General features: G+C 40.9%; 1 protein-coding gene across 1 annotated transcript in view; it reads right to left on the bottom strand.

The window, feature by feature from the left end:
• UCP1 (uncoupling protein 1 (mitochondrial, proton carrier)) overlaps nucleotides 1–6,797 on the bottom strand; it is an 11,526-nt gene extending 4,729 nt beyond the window's left edge. Inside the window, exons 1-5 of the mRNA XM_006872217.1 lie at nucleotides 6,672–6,797; nucleotides 5,757–5,955; nucleotides 4,824–5,024; nucleotides 4,625–4,726; nucleotides 1,296–1,476 (exon numbers count right to left, since the gene is read on the bottom strand). Of these exons, the coding sequence (XP_006872279.1) occupies nucleotides 1,296–1,476; nucleotides 4,625–4,726; nucleotides 4,824–5,024; nucleotides 5,757–5,955; nucleotides 6,672–6,797 (809 nt within the window). The remainder of the gene's footprint in view (nucleotides 1–1,295; nucleotides 1,477–4,624; nucleotides 4,727–4,823; nucleotides 5,025–5,756; nucleotides 5,956–6,671) is intronic.
• Nucleotides 6,798–12,920: the final 6,123 nt, after the last annotated feature.

The raw sequence follows: 12,920 nt of genomic DNA, 5'->3' as shown, positions 1-12,920 counted from the left end.
TTTGAGTTATGGTGTTGGAGTAGAATATTGAAAGTACTATGGGCTGCCAAAAGAACAAACAGATCTGTATTAGAAGAAGTGCAGCCAGAGTGCTCCTTGGAAGCCAGGATGGCCAGAGCTCATCTCTCATACTTTTGACATATTATCAAGAGGACCAGTCGCTGGAGAAGGATATCATGTTTGGTAAAGTAGAGGCTTAGAGAAAAAGAGGAAGACCCCCCAATAAGATGGATTGGCACAGTGGTGGTAGCAATGAGCTCAGGAGTAGCAATGATTGTGAGGTTGGCCCAGGACCAGGCAGTGTTTCATTGTATTGTGCATAGAGTAGCTATGAGTTGGTACCAACTCGATGGCACCTAGTAACAAATATCCATTTTAGGTTAATTTTACAATGTACTTTGTGTTAGTGTATCATCAATAGGCAATATGGTTTGTTGAAACATTTTGTATAATATGCATTTATGCCTACTTGATAAGGTTTACAGGAATTGTTTTACAATTTTAAAGAATTAAGATGTTTGTTTTGCACCTCTAGTGTAATTTTTATTCAGCCCATACATAAATTAGTTCATGCTGTTATAGCTGTGTGTGGTGCTGCGGGTTAATATGCTGGACTGCAAGGTTGGTTTGAACTGGAAGGTCTACGGTTAAAGCTCACTAGATGCTCCTTTGAAACCCTATACATGGTCGCTATCAGTTGGGACCAACTCCATGGCACTTAAAAAGAACAGCAACAATTGTTTCTTAGGAAGGCAGTCTCCAATATGATACTTTTCTTATGGGGGAAATGTAATCTGCATAGTACTAGTTTCTAGCAGGGTATAATAATTACCCAAACAATTTTTTTTTTGCATCAGTTTTCTAGATCAGTGGTAATGATTTTTTTCTATTTTTGCTTTACTATGTTCAAAAAAAGGTACCTTAAGTCAAGTGAATCAAATCCATATAGTGAAAATCAAATATTGTATTTTCATAATCCTCTATTATACTGCCTCCTCTTTAAGCTCACTTGCCCAGAGAAGGCAAATTGGTGTCTACATTTCCTTGTCTAGGTTGGGACCAGGAGAGAGGTCACTGAATTTGAATGAGCCTGTGATCAAGGTAGAGAATATTAAACTATTAATAGTTTTGTTTTGTTTTAAATTTTCTGGTAAGGTTGAAATTTTAGGTTGTAGAAATTTGTGGCCAGTAAAAGTATATATATATATACTAGAACTGGTAAGGTAAATGTCAATTGTTCAGACAAAACAGTTTTCCAAGGCACACAGATAAGTATACAAAAGATTATATCCTACCCTTTGAAAAAAGCCGGCACTCCTTCCTTGGTTAACATGGTCATTGCACAGTTGGGTACACTTGAGTAGTATCCTTGTGGAGAATTTATAAATCTGGTTTTTACCACATCTGCTGGAGAGGACAGAACCGTTGCGCAAAATCCAGCAATAAGAGCAGACACCAAGTGGCAAAGCATGTCGTCTAAAATGGGTCAATGAAACAGCAACATATGGTGAGAGAGCTTGTACATGTTGAGTTATTTGTCAGATCCTCAAAACCAGTTCATTCATAATGGAGGTCATTATAGATAACTCATAAATAAAATATAATAAAGGTTGTGTTTGCATTTGAAAAAGGTGGCAAATGGGACATGATTTAGAGGATTTCTTACAGAAAATGCCTGTCCAGTTTCTCTGTGACATCAGTGCCTAGAACAATGATGATTAATATTAAACCCCAAATCCATTACTCTGTAGGACAGAGTTGTATTCTTTCACCATCCTTATTTAATCTGTGTGCTGAACAAATAATCCAAGAAGCTGGATTATATGAAGAGGAACATGGCATCCGGATTGGAGGAAGACTCATTAACAACTTGAGATATGCAGATGATACAAACTTGCTTGCTGGAAACAAAGAGGACTTAAAATATTGATGGCAATCAAAGGCTACACTCTTTATTATGGGTTTCACCTTAATGAAAGAAAACAAAAAATTTCAACTGCACCAATAAATAATATCATGATAAATGGAAAAAAGATTGAAGTTGTCAAAGACTTCATTTTGCTAGGCTCTATGTTAATACACATGGAAGAAACAGGCAAGAAATTAAATGATGTATTGCACTAGGTAAATCTGCATAAGACCTCTTTAAAGTGTTGAAGAGCAAAATTGTCAGTTTGAAGACTAAGGTGCGCCTGATCCAAGTCATGGTATTTTCCATAACTTCACATGCATGTGAAATATAGACATGAAAAGGAAAACTAGAAGAATTGATGTGTTTGAGTCATGGGGGGAGAAGAGTATTAAAAGTACCATGGACTGCCAGGAGGACAAATAAATCTGTTTATGTTGGAAGTAGTGCAGCCAGAGTGCAATTTAGAAACCAGCATGACGATACTCTGTCTTTCATATTTTGGAAACATTATCAGAAAGGACCAGTCCCTGGAAAAGGACACCATGTTTGGTAAAGTGGAGGGTCAGTGAAAAAGAGGAAGACCCTCAGTAAAATGGATTAGCAGCAATGGGCTGAACTATAACCGTAATAGTGAGGAAGGCACAGGACCAGGCAGTGTTTTGTTCTGTTGTGTGTAGGGTTGCTCTGAATTGGAATTGAATTGATAGTACTGCATAAACTTGCTATGAGTCAGTACCAACTTGATGGCACCTAACAACAACAACAACAGCATAGGGCTGGCTAGTATTACCTCCATGGTGTTTCCAGGGCTCTAAATCCTTGTAGATGAAATCTGCCATGACTTTCTCCCTTGTCTGTTGGGCTTGAACTGATGACCATTCAGTTAGCTAATGAGTGCTTAACCACTGTGCCATCAGGGCTCCTTTGATATAAATTAGGTACCTAGTTCTGACATAGCACTGTAGGATAAGCACTGGACTGCTAACTGCAAGGTCAGAAGTTGAAACCCACCAGCCATACCTTGGAAACCCTATGAAATCTGGTAGGTGCCATTGAGTCAGTTCAGATTCATAGTGACCTTATGCACAACAGAATGAAACACTGTCCGGTCCTATGCCAACCTCACAATTATTGTTACTCTTGAATTCACTGCAGCTGCCATTGTACAAATCCATCTCATTGGGGATCCTCCTCTTTTTCACTGACCCTCCACTTTACCAAACCTGATGTCCTTTTTCAGGAACTGGTCCCTCCTGATAATATGTCTGAGGTATCAGAGATGAAGTCTCACCATCCCAGCTTCTAAGTAGCATTCTGACTGTATTTCCAACACAGATTTGTTTGTTCTTCTGGCAGTCCATGGTATTTTAATATTCTCCAAAACCATAATTCAAATGCATCAATTCTTCTGTGATCTTTCTAATTCATTATCCAACTTTACATGCATGTGAAGCTATAGAAAATACCATGACTTGAGTCAAGCACGACTTGTCTTCAATCGGACATCTTTGTTCTTGAGCGCTTTAAAGTGGTCTTGCACAGCAGAATTGTCTGATGCAGTACTTCATTTGATTTCACGACTCCCGTTGATGGTGGGTCCAAGCAAAATTAAGTCTTTGGCAACTTCAATCTTTTCTCCATTTATCATGATGTTTTTATTGGTCCAACAGTGAGGATTTTTGTTTTCTTTACATTGAGGTGCAACCCATACTGAAGTCTGTGGTCTTTGATCTTCATCAGTATTTTAAATTTTACCTTTCAGCAAGCAAGGTTGTATAATCTGCATATCGCAGGTTGTTAATTGGTCTTCCTCCAATCCTGATGCCATGTTCTTCATATAAACCATCTTCTCGGATTATTTGCTCATCATACAGATTGAATAAATATAGTGAAAAGTAAACCCTCGAGCATGTCTTTCCTGATTTTAAACATTCAGTGTCTCCTAGGCCTGTTCGAATGGCTGCCTCTTGGTCTATGTACAATTAAGTTTTCCAGAATACTCATTCTCAGCATTGTTGTTCATTGCTTGTCATGATCCACACAGTCTTGTCTGCATAGTCAATAAAGCACCGGTAAACCCTATTCAAGGTCAATATGAGGCAGAATTGGCTCAGTGACACTTAACAACATCAGTACATCACTACGGATCCAATGTCATTGTCTAAAGAGAATTTCCATTTCTCAAGAAACTATTACAATACTATTTTTAGGAACCTAGTACTGTGGCTGTGTAGGATAAGAACTGGATTGCAGAACCACAAAGTTTATAGATCAAACCCATCAACCACTCAGATTTGCAGCCTCGGAAACCCTATACAGGATCATATGAGTTGGAAGTGACTTGATGGCATTTAACAACAACATCCTATGGTACTACTACTTTGGGGATAAAACCACTGATGAACTCTTACTTAACTAACTCTTCTATGCAGTGCATGATGGACTCACCTACTGAATTCTGTATAAAGAGTAAAATTTTAACAAAAGTCTCATATATTGGTAGAAAATGAGGACAATGCTAGCAGAGAATACTTAGGGTTTTGCTCTTTTTCTGCTTCTAAAAAAAAAAAAAAAAATCATATCCAGTGTTCAAATTTTTGTAAAAGAGATACCTAGTGGAGTGGAAAGATTCCGTCTAATGTGGCTGAGAAGCTCCAAGATACATTGTAAGTGCATGGTCCTATTTGTTACATATAACAAGGAGTTAGTTACCTGCAAGTATGTTGTTTTTCACAAAGGTCTCCTTCATTAGGTCATACGTTACTAGCTCTGAGCAATTGATGATGACATTTCTTAGGAGATTGGGAGAGGTTCCTGGAAAAAAGAAAATGTTATAACTCCTTTATAAGATAAGGTGCTAACTGGGAATGTGCATTTTAATGATGATAAAATCTGTTTTGAAGGTAATTACCTTTCCAAAGAGTTGTGAAGCTTTCTGTTGTTGCGATAATTCTGTAAGCATTATAAGTCCCAGTGTAGCGTGGTTTCAGACCATGTAGATGGCTCTGTGCTTGCAGTCTGACCTTCACTACCTCCGTAGGTTGCCCAATGAACACTGCCACTCCTCCAGTGGTTAGGCCAGCCAAGATCTTGCTTCCTAAACTAGCTGGTGCTATTCAGAGAGGGAAAGTATTTATTAAGCTTGAAATTATTTTTAAAAAATCACTATCCATGTGACTTTTAAATTTTTAGTAGTTAGTATTCCAGTACTCCTACATTTCTTCTTCAGCAATTCAAACCAACTGGATGGCACTTAGCAACATTTGCTGCTTCCCTAAGTCCTTTCCACATGTTGATAGTGCACTAAACCTTAGTAAAGTGTTGTTGCTGTTAAGTGCTGTCGAGTCAGTTCCAACTCAGAGGCCCTGTATAGGGTTTCCGAAGAGTGACGGGGGAGTATGAACTGTCAACTTTGTGGTCCAAGGCTTGTCCTACAGCACCACACCAACACAACTTCAAAATTGTCAGAACTGTAAAATCAAAGCCCATTCTCTGAAACTACATGCTCCTGCCTGGAGAGGATCTATTTATCATCTGACACAGTGCCTGGGACATGACAGTTTATAAATACTTGCTAAGTGAATTGAGTAGACATAAAAAGTACTGCCACAATATATCACATTAATCCCATGTCTAAAGTACCCAGAAATTGGTTAAAGTGGTCAAACTGTGAAGAAAACCACTGAATGAGCAGATTTACATCCTTTGTCAAGCTAATATTCTCAGGGGGTGGGGGGCAGACTTCAAGTATGACTGTTTACTTACCAGCTTGTTATGAAAACCACTAGCCTCTGTGCTACATTTTTAAACAGGTATGCGGCTCCTAAGAATACTAGTTACTTACTTTCTTTGCCATCTGTGAAGTACTCCTGGACGGTGTCATAGAGGCCAATCCTAAGAGAGGCAGAGCTGATTTGTCTCTGCAGTCCAGCAGGTAGCCCACTATAGAGTTTTGCTAACCCTTCTGTTTTCGCCAGAGTGCTGATTGTTCCCAAGACACCTTTATATCTAATGGCACTGGAAGTCTGGCATTCACCTTGGATCTGGAAATGGAAACGAGAAAGGTATAGGTTAAAGGGAAGTGAACATGAGGTGGACACGAGCCACAGAGACCTCAATAGCAATGGATAGTGGTACCTTGTCGGGGAACAGACTGGCATCAGGATGCTCTTAGTGGAGAGACTTAAATCAATGATTTCCCACTCCCCCACCATGTTTATATTTTAAGTTCATTTTCACTCTGGGCAACATCTCCCTCCCCCACACACTCAGAACATTGAACATACCTCTGCCCCTCCACAAATAGCCCACTCAGCCCACTAAGTGGTGTTGTTGTTGTTAAGTGCCCTTGAGTCACTTCCCACCGATAGCGAACCCGTATAGGGTTTCCGTTCCAGCTGGTGAGCTTGAACGGCCAACTTTGCGGTTCAAACTGACCTTGCAGTCCAGTGCATTAACTCACAGCGCCACACCAAGACTCCACTAAGTGGTTTGGGAAAGTGTTAAAAAAAGAATTGAGGAAGAGGGAAGAGGGTCTGGCTTGTAAACTCAATATTCTAACCTCTTGGTACACTTAATGCACTCCAACTTTTTAGGGGTATAGCATTCAACCCATTCCACATGACTATTTTGGCTCTTCTGCAAAAAGGCCAAATTCCTTTTAAGGCAGTCACCTACCTTACCTAACAGAAATGGCCAGTATACCAAAGCTGAGCATCAAAGGGGCCCACACAAACAGAGTTTTCATTCAGCCTCCTACCTGTAGTCGAACTTTCGCCGTGTCCAACGGAAAGGTGATCACATCCGCCAAGCAGGCGGACACTCCAGCTGAGAAGATATTGACCCCCATGGTGGGGTGGACGTCCGAAGTTGACAGACCCACCATCTTCACTTAGAAAGCAGAGCGAGGTTCCAGTGCAAAGAGAGAAGGGCTTCAGCCCTAAAAGTAGAAGTTTCCTCCTCTCCTGTGGTCCTGGAGATCCGGACAGCAAACTCCTGGGAGGATCCACAAGGTGGCGGCTGCAGCCTTGCCGGGAGCGCCCTAGTGGGGTCTACACTGGCCGTACCTTCCTCTTCCCCACTGATGTGCCAGGAGGACCCACTGAGCCACGGCTGCCGAACACCGTGCGCCTCTGTCACGGACGGGTGACTTATATAGCCTGGTCGCTGGAGGGCTGGTCCGCGCGAGTTCTTAAAGAGCTGTGCGAAGGACCTGGCAGGGGCGTGCCCTGAGGTGCAGGTTACAACCCACCCTCCATCCTTGCTCAGCTCTTCGGGAGTCACTCTTCAGTCCACATGCTCTCGACCCTCACCTAGCCAACAGCGCTCTGCGCGCGCCACGGCGGGCATCCCAGCAAGGCGGAGACGCATTGGTACCTCTACAGTTTTCTACGACCCTTCAGCTGTGTACCCGCCAAATTAAGTGCGATCTCAGAGAACCTGATAAAATACCCTGCCGAGCCAGAACTTCCTGGGAAGAGGCGAGAGTGGGGCGCCTCCTTTTGTTCCTCTTACTCCCCTGGAACTTTGCTGGCATCGCGCTTCCTTCCTTGCTCCCCTTTCCTCTCATTTTAACTTCTCAACCTCAGATTCATTTCCAACCACCAAATACAGGTTCGGTAATACCTCAGACAGAAACTCTGAACTTTTAAAAGAAATAGATTGTTTTCGTTTGACACCTTTTATTTATTTTTTGTAGAAGGAAGTCAAATATTCAATAACTAAACCATTATATATAGTGAGGTATCAGTTGCTCCTTTTAATTACATTTCTTAGGGAGTGCCGTGGAAAGGACACTGTCAGGTCTCACTTGGCTCCAGGTGTAAATCTGCCTCTTAACAGGAAAAATCTTTACTCAGGCTTTTGTTTTTGCCTGTGTAAAATGTGGCTCCGGAGTTACTTTACTTCTGAAAGTTTGCTACTTAACTGCAGTGATTAACACATTGTGGAGTGAGGAGGTGAGTTTAGCCTGGGGAACAGCAGTTTTTCATTCTTCTGTCCTGGTGTGGAGCTAAAGGACAGTGCGTTGGATTACCCACCAGCTGCTCCTATATTGGGTCGCCATGGGTCTGGACCCACTCGACGACACCTAACAACAATATCTTTGTGCAATGATTTGCTTTAAGGGTGCATTTATTCTCTGGAAAACATTTTTAAATGGTCTATTAAAACAATGGGTTGTCACAGGGAACAGGTTAAAGACAGAAGGGAAAATATCAGGCCCCATATTTCAAGAAACTAAACAAAAACTAAAGATCTTTTGGGTGCTACCAGAATTCATATTTAGGATCTAGAACTTACTGGAATCCAAGACTGAATTTAGCACCACCACCACCAGGGGGAAAAAAAAAAATGTCAATGGAAGTTACAGAGTCTTCTCTGGAACAGACACAGGAGAAATAAGACATGAAGCTCTTAGAGAATCATTTCCAAATCCTCAATAAGCAAGGGTTGTGAGTATTGTAAAAGAAGCCAGCCCTGGAAGATTTCCAACGGAGGTCAAAATTTGAAGGACTTCCCTGAGGAGGCAAATGTTGAAGGTAAGGTAGGGTAGGCTTGAAAACACAAAGACAAAAAGGAATAGACGATGAGTTTTCTCCTCAGTGAATACCTATTGAAATATAAGAGCAAATGAAGCAATTAAGTGATATGTTTTAAAAAAGTGATATATGTAAAGAAGTTGGGAAAAGCAAGGTGAATATATAGAAATACGTTTTGTTGATTTGACTAACTGGAAAATTGCATGAGGAACAATGATTGGTAAGAGATCAGGTCACAGAAGCCAAATAAAACTCACTGAGAGCAGAACTTGAATACCTAACTTGAGTATGGATTCATGTCATCACCTCATGTCTGTATGTTGTTGTTGGTAAGTGCCGTCGAGTCGGTTCCAACCCATAGCGACCCTGTACAGGGTTTCCAAGAGTGTAAATCTTTACGGGAGTAGAAAGCCTCATCTTTCTCCCGCGGAGGGTTCGCAGCCCGATTCGTAACCACTACGCTACCAAAGCTCCTTATGTCTGTATAGTATTTCACATAGTGTAAAGTTCTCTCACAATAATATCACATTTGATCTGATAGACAGCACAGTTTCATGAATGATTAGTGTAGTGTAGTGTACTCACAATAATATCACATTTGATCTGATAGACAGCACAGTTTCATGAATGATTAGTGTAGTGTAGTGTACTCACAATAATATCACATTTGATCTGACAGCACAGTTTTATGAATGATTAGATTTGGAGTCAAAGATTTTTCAAAAATAACCTTAAAATTAAGGACTTGGGTAGCAAACTCAGCAATGATGCCAAAAGATTGTTATGAGACAGTTGAAAAGGTGAGGTAATTTTAGAGGCAAGAAAATGCGATCACATTTTAAAGTTTTGGAGTTTATTTTGGGGGCCCTTGTGGGTGATGGTGGTGTTATCTAAGTAGAAAGCTGTTACGGGAAACTGCGTGCTGTTGTTAGGTGCTATAGAGTCTGTTCCAATTCATTGTGATCCCGTGCACAACAGAACAAAACCCTACCTGGTTCTGCACCATCCTCACAATTGTTGTTATGTTTGAGCCCATTGTTACAGCCAGTGTGTCAGTCCATCTTGTTGTCGGTCTTCCTCTTTTTCACCGACCCTCAACTTTGCCGAGCATGATGTCCTTTTCCAAGGACTAGTTCCTCCTATAATATGTCTAAAATATGTGAGTCGATGTCTTGTCATCTAGGCTTTCAAAGAGCATTCTGACAGCACTTCTAAGACAGATTTGTTTGTTCTTTTGGCAGTCCAAAGTGCTTTCAATATTCTTTGCAAACACCCTAATTCAAATGCAAAAATTCTTCTATGTCTTGCTTATCATTCTGTAGCTTTCACATGCATATGAGACAGTTGAAAAAAAACCATGGCTTGGGTCCGGTGCCCCAACTGACATCTTTAGAGAGGTCTTGTGTAGCAGATTTCCGTAATGCACTATGCTATTTGATTTTTTGACTGTGGCTTGCATGAGCTTTGGCTGTGGATCCAAGTAAAAGGAAACTGAATAGAACTAGCCAAAGAAGCAAGAAATCAGAGCTGGGAGGTACTTGGGAATTGGATATATGGAAGTGATGAGAGTGGGTATACTTCATATGGTAGTGAGTATGATGAGACTAGAACAATAGCATTGAGTGTCAAAGGAATGAGAGTCAAACAATGAAATTACCCAGAATTGGGGGCTGGGAAGAATAGGCTTACAAAGGTAGATATAGGAGAAGAATTAGCTGTATATCTGGTCATGTTGTTATTGTTAAATGCTGTTGAGTCACTTCCAATTTATAGCGACCCTGTATAGTTCTGAGGAGCAGCTGGTGGGTTCAAACTTTTGACCTTGAGGTTCACAGTCAAGTGCTGATCCTACAGTGCTACACCAGGAGTCCATATCCAGCATGTTGTTGTTGTTCAGTGCCATCAAGTTGGTTCCAACCCATAGTAACCCTGTATAGGGTTTTAGAGGAGTGGCTGGTGAGCTTGAACTGCCAACCTTTCAGATCAAACCGACTTTGCAGTCTAGCATGTTAACCCACAGCCACACCAGGACTCCATATCCAGCATAGAACTATGGTATTTGAAGATGAGCAAGTGAAAGTCAGTGTCAAATTCAGAAGAGATATCAAGAGGATCCAAATAAAGAAAACTTGTTGGATTTGGCTGTAATGTTATTGGTGATATTAGGGAGCACAACTACGGTGGCATTATTAGGGTATGAAACTGGTAGCTAAGGAGAAACTAGTGAAAAACATTAGATTTAGTACAACTAAAATGTATGTTGTTGTTGTTAAGTGCCGTCGAGTCAGTTCCAACCCATAGTGACCCTGTATAGGGTTTCCGAGGACCAGCTGGTGAGCTTGAACTGCCGACCTTGCAGTTCAAATGGCTTTGCAGTCTGGCACATTAATCTATAGCGCCATACCAGACATGGGAGGGTATTATTCTTTGCTGACTCTAGTGAAGCATTGCTACCCGTGCTTAATCCTTGACCCTCACCCCAAACATACCACTGGATCTAGCCTCATGTAGTTGTTTTAAAGCATAACCTCAAATTCTTTGACACTCTTCCAATCATAAGGTGGGTTTCCATGGCCTTTCCTTTTGTATCTGGGCAGGCTTGTGAATGTTTTTGACCAATAGAAGATGAAAAAAATTGGTATATGCAGTTTTTAAGGTTGTAGCGTAAACATTCACTGCTTTTGGAATCCTGGGCCATCATGAAGAAGTCCAAGTTCTCTGAGAATGTCATTCTGGAAAGGCCTTATGTAGGCATTTTCAGCCCTTCCCACCCACACCCCAGACATGTCACCTTGTATCTTCCAGCTAAAGCCCATCTGCCAGTCGAATACCACTAAGTTGTCTCCATAGTGTCAGTAGAACAAAAGAATCTGAGCCCTGACCAAATACTTGCTCCATAAAATTATGAGGTAGAGTGAAAGCCAGACCTCGATAGGGCTGCCTTTTGTTTCCAGGTCTCACAAGTTTCCCCCTTTTGACAGCTTTACCATTTTCTATCACCACTTTGTAGGAAATATTTTAGGATTTCCTTCCCCGACAGGTTTCTGCCTTACAATGGTTCCAGATTTTGTAGGTTTCGATGTAAAATGAAGTCCTGGTGTGGCAGGGTTTTTTTGTTTTGTTTTGCTTGCAGATTTTGCAGGTTTCAGTGTATAGGAAGTCCTGGTGTGGCACTGTGGGCTAATGTGCTAGACTGCAAAGTCAGTTTGAACTGCAAGGTCACCAGTTCAAGCTCACCAGCTGCTCCTTGGAAACTTTATACAAGGTCACTATGGGTCGGAAGTGACACGATGCCACTTAACAACATCAATGCATAATGAAATGATTCTTGTTTTAAGCCAGTAATAGATAACTAGAACACTACTTTTGCCTTTTTGAAAAGTTGAGAGTGGAGTGTATTCTCTTTGCTGCTTCCACAACACTTAACAAGGATCCAGAGCTAGATCAGTGGGTAGATACAGTTTTTGGATTTGGACAAAACACATTACAGTACATTTTAGAAAGGAAAGCAGGGTACAATAAAATGTGTTTAAAGGCAGATTATGATAAATCTGAGGATGAATTAAAATGACAGGTACCAAAGGGAAAGAAATAAGAGTAAAAGATCTATCAGAACATAGAAAAATTGATAGTTGCAAAACAGTCAAGGAGTGGAGTGTGACAGGAAAAGGGGTTGGTTTATATGAGACTGGAGGGAATATCAAGGTGGTCTGAAGGTGGTCAAATAGGACACTTCTCCAGGGTATAGTCTCAGTTTAGTTCAATGGTGACTGAGCACCTTTGATGTGGTAGTCACAGTGGCAGCTACTAGTGGTCAAAGAAGAAGCAGAGGACAAAATCTTCACAAGAGGAGACTTGGAGAGGTCATGAAAGGTCATAACTAATTCTGGAATCCAAGGATCAGGTTGACCTCACCACCTCTGAGCAGTTCTAGGAAGTAGGAGAAAGTTTGCTGTAGGTTGGAAAGAACAGTAGGGGAGAGGGTGGAATCCCCACAGGTCATACTTCTGCTCTTCTGGCACGTTGAAGTGAAGAGGTAAAGAGTAAGGCAGTGTGAGCAAAGGTGACTGAACTTTCATGACGTAGCAAAGAAGTTGCAGCAAATTTCCAATGTACTAAAAATTCCTGTTCAACTGCACTTACTCAAAGTAGCCAATCAGTAGTCACTGAGCAACATGGCTTCATATTGAATTAAAGAAGCATATCAGTGTTTTGTTTTTAATAGTATTTTGCTTTCCCATCATCCTTTCTTCGCCACCAGTAGGATACATTATATTGCTCTCATACAAATAGATGTTCAAATGACATGAAGAGATCATTTATAAAAGAAGGAGTATATACTTTAAAAATAGGGAAGGAGGTATAATTAATATCACTAAATAAGAAATGTATATATTTTACTCAAAATTATAGTTATAACATTCATATGCATATTTGTTGTTGTTGTTAAGTGCTATTGAGTTGGTTCC

The sequence above is a fragment of the Chrysochloris asiatica genome, unplaced genomic scaffold, assembly GCF_000296735.1.
Source record: "Chrysochloris asiatica unplaced genomic scaffold, ChrAsi1.0 scaffold00187, whole genome shotgun sequence".
Taxonomy (NCBI): Eukaryota; Metazoa; Chordata; class Mammalia; order Afrosoricida; family Chrysochloridae; genus Chrysochloris; species Chrysochloris asiatica.
This window is presented reverse-complemented; position numbering and strand designations above follow the sequence as displayed.